General features: G+C 38.3%; 1 protein-coding gene across 5 annotated transcripts in view; it reads left to right on the top strand.

Moving 5' to 3' along the window:
• Positions 1 to 16,368, top strand: part of tead1b (TEA domain family member 1b) — a 66,161-nt gene that overhangs the window by 9,196 nt on the left and 40,597 nt on the right. For all 5 annotated transcript variants that reach the window (XM_047363078.1, XM_047363080.1, XM_047363081.1 and 2 more), the window contains one exon: positions 7,872 to 8,124. In XM_047363078.1, the coding sequence (XP_047219034.1) occupies positions 7,968 to 8,124 (157 nt within the window). In that variant the 5' untranslated portion in view covers positions 7,872 to 7,967. The remainder of the gene's footprint in view (positions 1 to 7,871; positions 8,125 to 16,368) is intronic.

The following is a 16,368-nucleotide window of genomic DNA, read 5'->3' as shown; positions in this document are numbered from 1 at the left end:
AGTATTTCTGCAGATGACAGAAGTCTGTCTTTTACTGGAAGTCTGAGGTGTACAGAGTGAAAAGGAATGGTGAGAGTACAGTCCCCTGTGGTGCTCCCGTGCTAATTACCTGGTTAGTCTTCAGTCTCACGAACTGTGGTCTGTCAGGTAGTCTGTGATCCAGGCAACTGCTGTGGCCTCCACTTGAGTCTTCTGGAGTTTCTGACAAAGCAAATCAGGTTGAATTGTGTTAAATGCACTGGAGAAATCAAATAACATGATCCTCACTATGCTGCTGGCAGATGACAGTGGGTTTGTTGAAGCAGGTGGATGATGGCATGTCCAACTCCATCTCCAAAGCGATAAGCAAACTGATGGGTGTCCTGATAGTTTATTTTTTGCTTACTCAGGTGGGCCAACAGGAGTCTCTCTAGGACCTTCATGATGTGAGATGTCAGGGCAACAGGTCTATAGTCATTGAGGACTGATGGGTGAGTTTTCTTTGGTACCGGAACAAGACAGGAGGTCTTCCACAACACTGGAACCTTCTGGGTCAGGCTAAGGCTGAAGAGGTGCTACAGAATACCACAGAGCTGCTCTGCATAGGCCTTCAGGACTTGGACCACGATCTGGACCTGCACCCTTATTCCGGTTCTGTCTTTCCAGTTGTTTTCACATGACTTCTTGAGACCCACAGGTGGAAGGGGGAAGCAAAGGGCAGAGATGTATGAGTCCCTGACAATGGCAAAAAACAAATCCAACATTTTGTTCTCTGGTAGAGCAGGAAACTGTTGACAAACTGTTAAAACGTTGGAAGTGAAGCAGAGAGTGAAGCATGGTTAAAATCACCAGATATTGCAACAAACACATTGGGGTTTTGTCTGTAGCTTAGCAACAACAGAGCTGATGGCATCACATGCAGTGTCAGCAACAGCTAAAGGTGGAATATAAACTGTTGCCAAAATAACACCGGTGAACTCTCTGGGTAAGTAACATGGATGAAAATTTACTGCTAACAGTTCAATATATGGACTGCAGAGATGAATCTTCACAGTAACATGTCCTGGATTACACCATCTGTTGTTCACAAGTACTGCCAGTCCACCTCCTTTGCGTTAGCTGCTCCTCTTTAAATCTCTGTCTGCTCCTATGGTCAGAAAGCCTGGCAGGGAGATGCTGGAGTCAGGGATATGATCCTGCAGCCATGTCTCAGTGAAACACATAATACTGCATTCCAGATACTCTGGATGGGTCCTTTGTAGGGCTTGGAGGTCATCCAACTTGTTTCCCAATGATTTCACATTGCCCTTCATAATTGATGGCTTGAACTTCCGCCTCCTTTTCAACTAATCATGGATTTGGGGTTGTAGTTGAAGTATTATTTGAGCTTTTAAGATATTAATCAGCTGCTCCCGGTTGTAAAAAAACAACTCTGTTGCCATGGTGACGCATCAGAACAAATGTTAAAAAGTTAAAAAGTGTCAGCAGAAATCCTTGCAACTGCACTGCATCCAATACTGGAGAGGATAATCGTCCAAAAAAAGAATTTTATCCACCAAAAGAGGAATTTGAGTTTTTTTTTTTTTTTTAAGATATTTTTTCAGCACTAGTGGCCTTTATTTTTCCATTTTTCAACAGTAGGTAGACAGGAAAGAGAGAGGGGGAGACAAATGGTAAATGTCGCCAGGTCCGGGACTCGAACCCGGGACAGCCACCATTCGAGGACTGTAGCCTCTGTATATGGTTGCGCGCTTTCGCCCCTACACCACCAGCGCCGCCCGAATTTGAGTTTTTAAAAAGAATTAATCAGAATAAAAGTAACAGAGCTACTCCAACCTGCTGCCACCTTGAGCGGTGCAATTCTAGAAATAGAACCTCTCTGCCAACTTGAAGTAGGTTAAACGATCTCAATAAGCAATGCTTCATTCCCTGGTCTAAAGAAATTCAGCAATAGATGGGAAAGAATGTCTTTGACATCTATTAGTTGGTAACGAGTTATAAAGCCATTTCTAAGGCTTTGGTACTCCATAATTATAATAGACACTACTCTTTCTGGTGTGCTTTCAAAGCATAAGTTGACTAATTGTCATGGGGGTGGGGTGGGTCTGATTCTGCAGCAGATGTTTTCTGTTCAGGTGTTGCTGCATGGAGGATGTGCTAATATGGAATGCTAGTTTTGCAGTTTACAGACTGCACTGCGCTTTCTTTTCTGTTAAGTTTGAAGTGATCTGACACTTTTGACACTTTCTGTCATTTTGTTTGAGCTTCTTTTTGCCCCTCGCCGTCTTTAATACCTGATAACTGCACTTGGCGTCCATGTATCAGGCTATCATAAGCGAAGTGAGAGCGTTGTGCAACACAACTAACAACTAACTTTTTCCCTTTTATAAATGAACTCAACATTTAAAACCTGTATTTTCTATTTACCCAGACTTTTTCTGATACTAAAAATTTGATAATCTTTAACATTTCAGTTAAACAAAAAATCAAAACACATAAATAATCTGTAAAGTTGCATTATTTACTGTGTCTTTAGGAAAAATGTGAGATACATGGTGTTTATTGTAAGTATAATAGCACTGATAAGAATTTTTCCTGGTCAAAACTAATTTTCGGTTTTCTGGGCTGATGTGCTTATTTAGATTTTTAACCAATCTTTGTAAAATACTTGAAGTCTGATTGTCACAGAATAAATAATTGGTTTGTACGTAAAATGGATCTTGTAAAATTGACAATGCCAATTAAGATCTTATTGACACTACTTTCAGCAAAAGAGTTTATAGTGTGGAGGATCTTCCTGGAAACAAAAATAACATGGCTTACAGAAAACATTTTACCAAAGAGAGATACAAGGGGATAAATGATGGCTAGAGAAGGAGAAGGAAAGAGAAGAAAGTCATTGGGAATTGGCTGCAGCAAATGCAAATGGTGGCCTTCACGCTCATCACTATGATTTGTTTTTGTCGTGCCCATCCGCACGCGTCCTGAACGAGCCAGCAGCCAGCCCCCGGCCTGCTCTGCTCTCATAACTGTCAGGAGATCCTTTATCTGACAGACCTTTATTTACAGCTTTAATTTCCTGAGCTTTATGTGTTCCTCTCACACTCCACGCCGCCATGACATGGACTCACGCCGCCTGGAATGCACTGCAAATTTTTGATAGGCAGATGCTCCCTGAGCTGTCATTGCATTTCATCTTTGAATGGTAAATTGTCTTTTTTATATAGTCTAATATTACAGGCAGAGGAGGGATGTGTCTTAAAAAGGGAAGATTTTGCCATTCAGATTTATAGTCAGCTCTGTTGTTCAGAGTTGAAGACCTTTAGCTATGCTTGTTTGCTGGACTGCCGGTGTCTCTGTTGTTTACATCTTATTGCTGCTATTACCGTTTCTCAGGCTGACACAGGTAGAGAGGGGTGCTTTGACAGAACCTGTAAATCAATCTAAAACAAAGATTGATCTTGTAGTGGCCCGATGGTTGCTGGGTAGTTGGATACAGGCCTCATGTTTGACAGAGATAATATCAGACAGACTCATGGCACTTACGCCTGTCAGTTCAAAGAGGCATGAAATAAGCACAAGGCCATTGTCAATAACAAAGGCAGCACAAGTCAGCTTTCTAGGGTCTACTGGACTCTTGGACATTAGTGGCAAAACTATTTTGTTCTCGGAAACATTAGGGAAAAACTAATACAGAGAAAGGCGTTAGTTTTGAAATGTTTGCATAGTTTATAATAGGATTGTCTATGATTATACAAGCAATTTTTTTCAAAAACATCTTTGAAAAATGTATTTGCATTATAACTTCTGTGCATGATTTTAATATGTATTCAACAGTTGTGACACGTCTCAACTTTACTTTTATTTTGCATGAATTCAGAGGTTTTTGCTTTTTGTCTGATGAACTGCATTTGAAGGTCCTCAAAGGTTCACAATGTTTTTCGGTAAAAGGTTGCATTCCATAAACATGCAATTTTCAAGGTAATTTATTTGGTTTTTTTCAGTGGTAAAAAATAAAATTGTGACACTTTGTCACTGTTGATATTCGTAGTTAGTTACTTGCATAAAATTGGAATAATTCTGACATTGCTGTCATACTTATGCAGAGGCCAGGATATGTCTTTATAACATTTTAAAAATGTCGTGTTTTGAAATCACACTGTAATTACAGTTTTGCACATTGTGGCCTTAGCTTGTGTGGGCCATTATGAGGTGCACAAAAGTCATTCACAGAATCATTATTGCATCCTCTGAAATAACAGCACAAAAGAACTCCACATGGAAAATTACATTTGAGACCTCTCATCTGCTATTTCATCACCCTGCGCCGTCTGATGGGTGAAATGGGTTCTCTTAATTTAAGGAGCTGGATTCCACGTTTGTGAGTGGTTTATGTAATCTCACGGTAAGTGTAATTTCCTATAATTCCATGTCACACCTACTACTCTGCTTAGCTACCGCATTCAGTTCTCACATTGTGTGCTGTCTCTTACCACTGCGTCTTACAAATAAGGCCATTTCTATGGTGTGCAGCCTGCAAAGACAGAAGTATGCAATTATTTTTTAAGCCACAAGTGTTTCTATGGATGACATTCATACCTTCCTTTGACAGACGTAATTAGCCTGCAGATTCTGCAGCACTAAGAAACAGCTTGTATTGCAAATTGCTAGGTTATTCACATGTTTAACACAGCAGAAGCATCTTGTTGATGTTTATTCTTCAAATTCAGTTGATGAAAAATAAAAATAAAACTATTGGTGACAACTTTTGCCCACGAATCAACAAACATTTTTGTACAGGTAAACAACAGCCATAACATGTAAGACAGCTGTGTAACATTTTGTTGATCACCTTCACACAGGCTTTTTTGAGTCTTCAGTTTATTGCAAAAAATATATATATTACACATTGCCATGACAATAATAAAGAGCTTAAGTTGATGAATATTTGAAAATAATTTGAAATCTTGGTTTGAGAAACCTTTAAGACTCAGCCGATGATCATGTTGTAAGTCAAGTGATTGTGGATAGCTATTGTCAGTACATTGAATTGTTGAAAGCAACCTTTAGTGTTCAGCCTATGTAAAATCAGACTACCGACCTATAAATGAACAGAGAAAAATAAGAGATGCAAAGCGCTGTCAACCCACTATAAACAACCTGCAAGTTCTATCCTGTAACTTATAGTTGATTGCTCCTCGGTGGTTTGACGATTGCCACTTTCATCTTGCAGACATGCAAGGTTTCTGTGTGGAGCTTTTTCATGTGCATGCATGACATTTTTGCAAAGATTCTGGCTTCCTCAGCAGCCCAAAAAATGCATATTTTGTTAAAACCTTTTGTTTTACACACACACACACTCTCTCTCTCTCACTCTCTCTCTCTCTCTCTCTCTCTCTCTCTCTCATCTTACTATATGTTGTGAGGACATTGCAATGACTCATTGACTTTGATTGATTTCCATTCATTTTCAACCCTTTCTATGGCCTAACACTGACCCTACCCCTAGACCTAACCATTACCAGTACATACTTAACCCTAAGCCTAACCTTAAATCAATTCACACCTTAGTCCTAAACCAAACCCCTAGCAAAATAGCAAGTGAGAACCATAAAAATGTACTCACTTTTCAACAAATCGGGAGTAAGCATGAGAATTCACCCATTCAAGTTGTATGTCTCTTGCATCTCTACAATAAACTGACAGTCTGTCTGAAGTTCACCCTCTCTCTCAGCTTTTTATTAACAGAAAGCAAAGATATTTCATATGAGCATAAAAGGACAACATAGTTTTCTTACTGATGACATAGTATATGAATTTTAGTTAAGGTGGAAAATATTTTTTTCAAGACGTTTTGTCATATTTTATATTGGCTTGTATAGTGTACATTCAAATACCCTCTTTGGATTCAGACCTTGCTCTAAAATGGAAGCTGGATGTGATTAGGAGCTCAGTTCATGATTTTTTTTCTGGGATGAAAGGCACAGATCTAGAAAAAAATCCCAGGTTTTTAGTGGTTGAAATGGGAATGTTTCCCCTCCCTCATCAGTTTGTTAGTTCTGCAGCGTCAGCAGACAGCACACAAAAACGAAATTCAGGAAAAGTTCCCTCTGCTCTCTGGGAGGTTTTTTTTCCCCCAACAGCTTGCTCCCATTCCCCCCTTCCCCCTCATCAACTGACATGTTGGAAGAAACATATGCTACTATTCCTGCTTCCTGACAGCATGTGCTGCTTTAATGGGATCTTTCTCACAGTGGAAGCAGTTGTCTGGGAAAACAGGAGAGATTAAAAACAGAAACTGATATCAGTGGATTGATAATAAATTGAATAAATTAAAGTGTTGTTAATTGGGCTTAAGCATAAGAGCAGTAACAGTTTGACATCTGGAACATTAATATTTTTTTTAATGAAATGTCTTTCTAATACACTGTATAATTTCTAAAATCAGATCTCATTATATTTGCATTGTATGCTTTCCCTAAATGTAAATACATGATTAAGTCAGTCCTCTTACTGCACATTTAAATGTTTGACTGAGCTCATGGCCCAATATGCAATCAGTGTTGCATGTTTAGGTTAAAAAAAAATGTATAAGAAGGCTAAATAACATTTTAGTTTGCACAGTCTGTATGAAGTGGAAACAAATATAGTGCTACATTGATCTGGAAATTGCAGCAAGTGTGGATAATGCAACCATTAGTCCCTAAAGATTGGTTGTTCAATTAAAACTAAACTAATTCATTGAACACTTGTTACCTGAAGTAGGTGTAGAAATGGGTTAAAGATCTTGCCTTCCAGAAAATGATGTTCCTCTTCCTTTAGACCCAATTCTTGTATTTTTATGTATTCAGTACCAATTATTTATTCATAAATAATCCAGTCTGGCCTAAAGCAATGGTTCCTGAAGTGGAGGTCTGGACCCCGATCTTGTTCATAACACACATAGTAGCATGATTCCTATTTTTGTGCAACAAAAAGTTAGTTTGGCTATGAATAACTATCAATAAGTAACAATGGCAATTATAAATAAAGCAGTTATTGTTTTATTTAAACTTTCCTGGTGAGGTGCTTCATCTCCAGCTTCTTCCTGTATTTTTTGTAATAGGAGAAAAAAAGATGAAACATGAGTGGGTGTAATGGTTGTTGGAGATCTTTGTGTGGTCACTTTTCCCATATTTAATCAGTTTAATAGCTTTGTATTTATACACTTTAGCCAATGATAGTCTCTGCCAATGCTTAAGGTTTTTTGTAAAGCATTATACTGTTCCTAAACAAGTTAGTTTAGTGTCTCATAAAAGTAGAATGAGTAAAACCATAAAAAAAATCAATCATACATTTGCAATATGTATTTTGTAAATTATTTAAAATGCAAAATGTGTGATTTACATCTTTCTAATATTCATACAAGTCCTGTCTCGTACTTAGAGTTGGACTTTAAGCCTTTTTGCCAAAGTGCAAAGAAAGTCCACAAATGTACCAAATATAGGTTTGTGTTAGTTATATTAATTGAAAAATCAAATGTTTCATAAGATGTGATTACTGTGTGAGTCTGGCAGATTATAAAATTACTAGTAGCTTAACATCTTATATTTTGCTGTTCTCAATAATTATTTGTTGTACAATGAAAGCTGAATTCTTCAATAAATGATTTCTGCCCACCATCACATTGTTCTTCTTTGATTTACTGTATAGTTATTGCAAATACATGTTTAAATCCATAGACGCCAGTATCCACTCTGAATCAAATCCGTGTGATTCTTTGTCCATGCTTGATTTTCTGTTCCTTTCTCAAAAGCCAACACTAAGTACTGTACATTGTTGCAAATGGGTCTCTTGTGCTGTATTTTGTTTAATGACAACTGGGTTTTTGTGTGCTCATTTGGGAATTCCAGGTCTCTCCCTAGTCTGCTCCAGGCTTCTGCTTGGAGATCCCAACCGCCAAGATTGATCCCAGCAGCTGGAGCGGCAGCGAGAGCCCTGCCGAGGACATGGAACGGATGAGCGACTCGGCAGACAAGCCTGTAGACAATGATGCAGAAGGGGTCTGGAGTCCTGACATAGAGCAGAGCTTCCAGGAGGCCCTGGCCATCTATCCTCCATGTGGGCGCAGGAAGATCATCCTGTCAGATGAGGGAAAGATGTATGGTAAGTGTGTAATGTGTGTGAGTTTAAGACTAAGCTTCAGTCTATCTGTTTTTCGCTAATCTAAGAAAAATGGGCTTTGTGTTATTGGACTGTCTTCTTTCCCTTTTGGGAATCTGGTTGAGAATATCAACATGACAATCTTCTCTTCATCAGAAGCTAGGGGCAAAAACATGATAAGTTTAGCATTCAGAGTGAACTTGCAATGGCTCCATCAGACGGAAACAAAATCTGGTGGTTACCACAGTGAAGGGTTTTGTCTCATTTTTCAAGTAATATAATTTCAGGCAGTTTAGGGCTGTTTCTTGGTATTGGGGAGGTTTGTGTACTTGCAGTAAAATTAGACCACAGATGTATTTGTTCTTAAGACCAAAACATGTAAGTACCTATTTGCATGTCCAAAAGGTGAGCATGGATATTTTCCAGATATTGGACTGTTCTTACATCCTTAGCTGTGCTTTTCAGTGAAGTATGATAAGACTGCAATGGTGACCATTCAGCCACCATCCGTGGTTTACTCGAGTGCAAGTTTACGAGTAAAGCAACATGAACTATTAGCCAGAAGCAGATGGTACCATGGCTGCCACCAGCTGTACCCCCTCTCTTTGCTTCACCCTCTCACTCCCCCCACCCCATTCCTGGCTGGTTGATGTCATGGAAAGAGTGAATATTTTCTTTCTGTGGTGTTGGACTATCTCTTAGCCTGTCAGTGTGAAGTGAAAGCAGAAAATCCCGCTGAGCATTAGCTTGCAGCTGTCATGCGACCCCTCTGGCCAAACAAAATGTAAATTTCACGAGTTCCATTGAGACCTCTCAGTGGCCACTACAAAGATGTAAGCTCAGACAACACCTCCCCCCCACGGTCTTTTCCTCCAGTTTCTCCAACCCAAACAGAGCAGGGCTGCCTAAAAAGCCGGCTGTTTGCTGTGGATTAAAGCAGGTTAATGTTATTCTAGAGTTACATATAAACAATGCTAAAAGGAGGGCTCTTTTCTGCTCAATACAAGTGCAGCTCCCTGATTTGTTCTAAAAAAATCATATAAAATGATGCTCTTTCTGACATAATTGTGACTCATCGACTTAAACCAACTTAAATAGCATTCATCATTTGACCTCGCCAGATGTATCTCGTTTTTGTTTCAGAAAACATTTGTGTTTTCAAATCCTGGTGAGCAAACTGAAAGGCATTTTCTTTATTTGTGGTGCGTGCTGAGAAAACATCTGCATCGTTGTTCAGAGGTTTGTCCTCCAAGATGTGCTGTGGCTCTAGCAGGTCTCTCTTGTAAATGAGAACTCGTGTCTCAATGAGACTACCTGTATAAGGAAAAGTTTAATAATAACAGATGTCCCACCAGTAGCTGCCACCTCAGGCTGTGTCCCTTTCTTACAACATGAGAAATATAACAGACACCAGTAAAATGTTCTTCAAAAATTGATGTGTGAGGAGACAGAGAATCACAAAATAAAAATGGCAAAAATAACTCCTAAATAAAAAAAACTGGGATGTTTTTAACGTTTATTTTGTTATTGATAATGCTTTTGTACTGTCACGGTAAATCAAAATTTGGAGGTAAAGTGTTGCTAAGTACTGGGTGCTCTTCCAGTGGGCTTTGTAACTGTTATTGTGTTTTAGCAGCAGTCTTGTAACAGGAAACATTACCAATTCCCAACATTCATCAAGTCACCATTTGTCTATTATACTTTGTATGAGGAACGTTGTTAAAGAATACAATATGTTCTCAAAATTGTAGACAATTTGCCATTTAGCCCTTCAGATAGGGACAGTGTTGCAGCTGATCACTCTGAATCAGAGTGCTCAGTTAAATTACCTTTTTAAAAATGACAGTGAAATTAGAGTTGTTATGAGTTTGGACATTTTGTTCCATTTTCTTGTTCTCCTCTAAAATAACTGTGAGTGACTGTTTTTAACTTGAGTGTTTTTTCAAGTCTGACTTGGATGACAGCGAGTACTTTGGTAACACTTTCTGAAAGGAGCCCTGTATTCAAGTTGTGCCAGCTGAGATGAAGTTGAACAGTGTGCTGCATTAATTATTTCATACAGAAATAAATCATAAGTCTGGATTAAAAAAAAGTAGATTGAGAAAGAACTCCAGAAGTATTTAATTTAATTTACATTAGTACTGTGTACTTCTTTTTGTGTGTTTTGTGTGATGGATAAAAATTTATATGACCAGTCAGGGGTTTCAGTAGTATTTTAGGTCAAATGCATTTTGCTAATTATTCTGGACAAAATGTATATCTTCCAACATGTAAATTTGCAGTTAAGCCCCAAATTATTCATACCCATTTACAGGTTTTGGTTTAAAGTAAGTAATCTTTCACCACTTGTTGCTGCATACCATTGGTTACCTGACTGAAATAAAGCTATCATACTTTTCCAGTGTTTCAGAAAAGATAAATTCATGAGTTTGGAAATATGTGTATTTGCCAAAAAACCCAAACTAATGGGTGGAAATATTTTGATTGATTTGATTTGGATGCCATCAAATGCACCAGTAAATTTGCCTTTCATTTTGGTACGTTTCTATGTCTTAAACATAAATTGACAAGTTGTCCCATTGCTGCTGAAGGATTCTTCTAATCATGGTGCAGGCTATGGCTGTAGCCCTTAAAGAACACACAAAGTACCAAAGAAAAACTCTCATGGCATCTGAAGTAAATGGTGGCATCAAGAAGACAGGTATTTTGTATTTTAGAGATTCTGGGGATGGCATAGTGTTCCATGCACAGAGCTCATCACAAGAGCTGCCCTGAGTGCCCTTAAGCCCTTTGTTATCCTGGGGTAGAGTGCAGTTAATTAGCAACAGTCTCTATAGCAACTGTGTTGCAGTACAAAACAATTTCTAATTTCTGCTTCTTAGCCTATTGTGGTGGTTGCCTAAAGGGCTTCGAATGTGCCGAGACCAGTGTTAGCTGGCACTGTGTGCTTTGTCTAGGGCAAATTGTGGCAGCACTGGAAGACTCTACATCTGCATAGACTACTACACTAGCCCCACAGTTTACTTAGGAGAATATGTTTAAGAAAAAAGTAATGCAAAATGGAGGCCACTACCGCCTAGCCAAAGGCCCAAGATGCTGCAGTTGCATAATTTACCTGCTGTGCGCGGCTGCATTCATTTATCCTAGAAATAGAGTTGATAAGTGACACAACACGCTTCACTCAAATTGTATGTTTATTCATTGGGTTATGTATTTGCTTTACCCAGGCACTAAACACCATTGTCAAATTTCTCTCGGCAGAAACAAACTGGATTTTATTCCATCTATGGACAAATAAATATACTAATGCAGATTTATTATTTATTTATTAGTATTAGTACCATTTATTAGTGCTTTAATTATAAGATGATAGTTTTCTTCTATACATTAGATAAGATCAATTGTTGTTAACAGTCCCTATTAAAATTTTTTAATAAAAGGGTGCAGGACAGTGATCAAATCATTAATTTTATGTCTTAGTTTTACAACAGACTTACTACAAAAAGACCAAAACCACATGTTATATCGTTTGACGTTTGGATGTTATGCCTCCATCCACACGTCTTTTGATGTAATGCATTTCTTATCATCATTCTGCTGTTTGCTCTGCCATCTCATCAGAGGTCCAGCTCAGACCCCTCCTGTGGGAACTAAGTGGCACTTGGTTTGCAGAGATGCCAAGGATGAGTTAGATATAATGAGCAGACCTGGCTTGCCCCTGATGGCCCAGTGCTGTGCTCCTCTGGGGCTCGTCTCATCGGGCCAAGCATGCTCTGAGACGGAGCGAGCGGACCTGATCCCCCCTGCTGGGCAGATAATGAGGAATTCTGGGATCATCTCAGGCTCGCTGAGTCACCTGCATTCACTCGGAATCGAGTGTGAGGAACTTCATTGCAGGAAAGGCATCACACACTTCTTGTATTATCCCTAATTTTCTCACCTGCTATTGTCAATAAAGGACTACAGTGTTTTCACACACCATGGTGGTGAAAAAAGTCAAATTATTTTATGCATTTCTTAAAAGATGTCATTTTTGAAAGTGTAAATGGTATTAATACAGCTATGAGAAGAAAATGAAGAATCCATTTTTATTTTAAGACCACACCGTAAGCTACTTATTCAGCCGTCTTGTGTCAGTATAGCATGATGTCACCTCAACCTCTCACTTCTTGGTCGTGAATATTCATGTGATAACAGAAATGTACTTTTTTTTTTTTTTGCTGTATTTTAGGAATTAACATTGTGGTAAAACTACCACAAATAAAATATAGGGCAAACATCTATATTCTAGTAATCACTATAAACTTCAAAATTCCCCTGTTTTCATGCAAGGTTTTATGAAGCAACATTAGAGACAAAATCTATGAGCTATTGTTCAAAAGCTTAAATTAAATGAAATTATTATTGTATTAAAAAAACATTTTCACATTTATGGCCCCTCCCCCTGTCACTTAAAAGTAGCAGTACATGTATTTCCTTAGAAAATAATGGTACACTGGTCAGAACCTGGTGCATGCAGTCAGATGTAAAATATGTTGTTTACCACTCCTTACTAGTCTCACAAAAAAATACATACAAAAAAATATTTTTCTTGTAGGCATGGCAAAAAATAAATACAGCAAAGATACCATGTAAAGCTATCTACACCAAAGCCATGGAAGAATGGCTTATAATGACAAAATGCAGAAGTTTGAAAACTTCTTTGCTTGTTTTTGATCAGCGGTGTAGAAACGTTTAGGTGGTTAGTAGAGAGTGAGTGGGGGATGCATGAAATCCCACAATGGTCACAGTTCATGCTTGGTAAAATATAACACATATATCACACAAGGTAGTGCTGGGCCATATTTGTTTTTCAATACTGTTTCTACAAGCATTCCTAAAATATACTGTGGTTAATGGCTGTACCGTCTACTTAGACAGGCTTGTGAAACCATTTAGGGCATTTTTATGCATTTTTGGGTGAGTTTTTTCACATTTTTGAATTAAAGGTGCAACAAACCGCAAACAATTGCTATGTGGAACCAAGTTATCTGAGCAATTGATAAATTGATAAGCATTCAATCTAAATGCTATTAACATACTGTAAGACTGAAGAATTGGCAACCCCCCCCAGCCCCCCCCTCCCCCCAGGGCTTGTTTTCAGCTTACTAGTATATTGGGCTAATCAAGTCTGAGTAAATCATGCAGCAGGCTGCAAACTTTCCAGATGAAGACTCTAAACTGTCTAGAATTTGGCTTTTAGTTGTTTCTACCGAACCATGAATTGCAGTAACTTCTGAAAGGTGATTGTGATGTTGACCATAATTAAATCCTCGCTTAACACACATGCATCAATCCATCCCTTATCCAGACCAGCTTATCTGTGCATGGTCACGGGGAGCTGGTGTCTATCTCAAGCAGTAATTGGGCAAGAGGTGGGGTTAACATTGGACAGGTACCAGTTCATCACAGGACAACACAGAGACACACGGTACAAACAACCATGTACACTCATACTGAAGGGCAATTTTGGAGTAAATAATTACCCTACTAGTCATGGTTTTGGACTGTGGGAGGAAGCTGGAGTACCCAGAGGGAAACCATGCATGCATGAGGAGAACATGCAAACTGGCATTAGAACCTGGGAGCTTCTTACTGTAAGGCAGCAGTACTAACCACTCCTACAGAACAAAGAAGAACAGCTGAAATTGGTAACGATATATATGTCAGCTGTCTAAAACCAAAATCCAAAGAACATAAACGATATTACATTGTTTTAACAGAACTTTGTCGTGAAGTGACATCTTTGGTCTTTGTTGTGGTTTTGTGTTTTCGACCTTTCATTTAGTTTGGGTTTTGTCTAAGTTCCTTTAGTGGTTTCTTTTCTATTACTTGTTATGGTTTTCTTATGACTATTATTATATTCGTTGTTGTTCTAGCTCCTTTCTCTTCCTTGTAGTTTCTAGTTTAGTTTCCCATTTAGGATATCTGTGTTTATTTATGTTTTGGTATTTGTTCACTTGCGCTCTTTGTTTACTAGTTTATTTTCTCTGTTTCTCGTCATCCTGGTTCCCTTTCTGTGGTTTAGGTTTTGTTTATTTAGGGTCAGGGTTTCTTTATAGCTTCTTTGTCAATTATTAGGTTTTGGTGTTTCTTCTATTCCCTCTAGTTTCTCAGTTTACTTTAGTTAATGATTATTCTAGGTTCTTATGTCTCTTTTGGTTTATTATCTTTGTCTATAGTTTTGCTTAGTTCTGTTTCCCTGAGTTTTGTTATTTATAGTTTTGTTTTTGAGTCAGGTTCCTTGGGTTATGTTATTGCCTAGCTTCTCTCATGTTCCCTTTGTATTCTAGTCCGGTCACCTTAGACACCATCCAGATTCCCTCAGTTCTCTATAGCCTGGTCCACACCTGATTTCCATTCTCATCTGATTACCTGCCTCAGTATCTCATTGGTCTATACTCCACTTCCCTCTGTTCATAAGCTCTCTGTTTTTGTTTGGTTTGTTCACCTATCCTCGCCTAAAGCTTTGACTACTATGTTCCTGCAGAGTCAGCTCTGTAAGTTTTTGGAGTTTTGACTTGTGTTTTTGTACCTGCAGTGATTTTTGCTACATTCTTACTACGTTTCGAAAACCTTTTGAACTTATCTTTGAATAAAAGAAGAAGACTCCTTTAAACATGCAGCTGCCGAGCTCGTCTGTGCTTTGGTCACTCTAAACCTCAGAACGCGACAAATTTTACATTTTGGTTTTTGTTAAATTAAACCATAGTTTCAGGCTGTAGAAAATTTTAAAGTATCACCCCAGCTTGTGTTCCTCTTGATCTCAAGAGTTAGAAAAACTTAAAAAACAGTCATGCATTATTCATTGTCCGAATGCAATGCAAAACAGTTATCACCTGTTCAAGCATGCTTTTTCTTTTCATGCTTATTTCAACAAACCTTTGGTTTTGATGTTCTGCAATTGTGGGTTTGCAGTACGAGAGACATACATAGATAGACTGTTTCCAGCACTCACTACTCATCCCACTTTTTAACAAATTATTATTTTGCAGAGTGAATGTAAGCTATTTGAGCTCAAGTCAGTTTCACTGTATTTATTACTGAAGTTTTAGCTTACCATCTATTTGAATCTCAAAGAAGTCTCTGGTTTGGGTTTAGATGATGCAGAACAATAGCACATGGTCTCTGTGTAATCTGTTGGATCAGGGTTAGAGTTAGGGGTGGATCTACTCCTTGCAAATGTTCATACAAAGAGACGACATAGTACCTTCCATCTATAGGACTGTGTCTCCATACAAATCTTTATGGGTGCGATTTCTATTTTTATTTCATCTTGCAGGTTTTTCTTAGCAACCCTTTTGTTTTAATGTATTTTTAAAGTATGTATTGAGAAGTTTCTGAACAAACGGATCCCTTTGACTGCATTGAAGATTGTCTTCCTCTCTCTGTAGATGTGTGTGCAGTGAATGGTTAGATAGCAGGCTGTGGCTCCATGCCTGTATGAATCAGGAGTACTCGGGGTGTGTCCCTGCTCTCTGAGGTCTGTGTGAGGCCCTCAGAGCCAGGCTTCTGGTTTCAGATTGCATGTTCCCAATTGGCTGCTTTTGTTTGACAAAAACACAGTCAGACTCCAGTTTCTTAAAGATGCAGTGTCAATTTTGATGCTCTATTTACAGAAACTTTGCAGTTATTTTTTTTACTAATTACACAATATCCGACTGATAAAATACTTATATTCTGATGAGACAGCCTAAACTGGATGGTACAGTTTTGTATAATCAAAATATGAATGGAATTTTAATGCCGCTGTTGTGCTCTCACATGAACACAGTCACTACACTCTAGTGCCAACACAGTCTGTCATCTCTTTCTGTGCTGGTGTGGAGAAAGGTCTTTTAGCGCTGAACTGCACCCCTGGAAACAAAGAAGGCCTGTAGCAGTCACTGTAAGATGATCATAATAGTGCTGTTTTATGATCTAATGCTGAAACCATATCCTTTTCTAAATCAAGTCAAAGTCAAATGAGACTTATTGTCTTTCAGATCATATAGCAAGAGTACACCACACAAAAACTAAATCAAAAGACTGTAAATAACACAAAAATATATATAAAATACTGAATAGAATGTTCAAACAAATTTAGGCAACCCAAATAAAGATAATTATTTCACATAAAAACTGTGAACTTTTTAAAAAGAGAGTAGTAGGTTCTGCAGAGCTTTCATGTTTCACAGTGCACCCTGCTGTAAATTTTAAAATAATAAA

Source organism: Girardinichthys multiradiatus, chromosome 4, assembly GCF_021462225.1.
Source record: "Girardinichthys multiradiatus isolate DD_20200921_A chromosome 4, DD_fGirMul_XY1, whole genome shotgun sequence".
In the NCBI taxonomy this organism is placed as follows: domain Eukaryota; kingdom Metazoa; phylum Chordata; class Actinopteri; order Cyprinodontiformes; family Goodeidae; genus Girardinichthys; species Girardinichthys multiradiatus.
The sequence above is the reverse complement of the archived record's forward strand: the minus strand, read 5'-3'. Positions and strand labels throughout refer to the sequence as shown.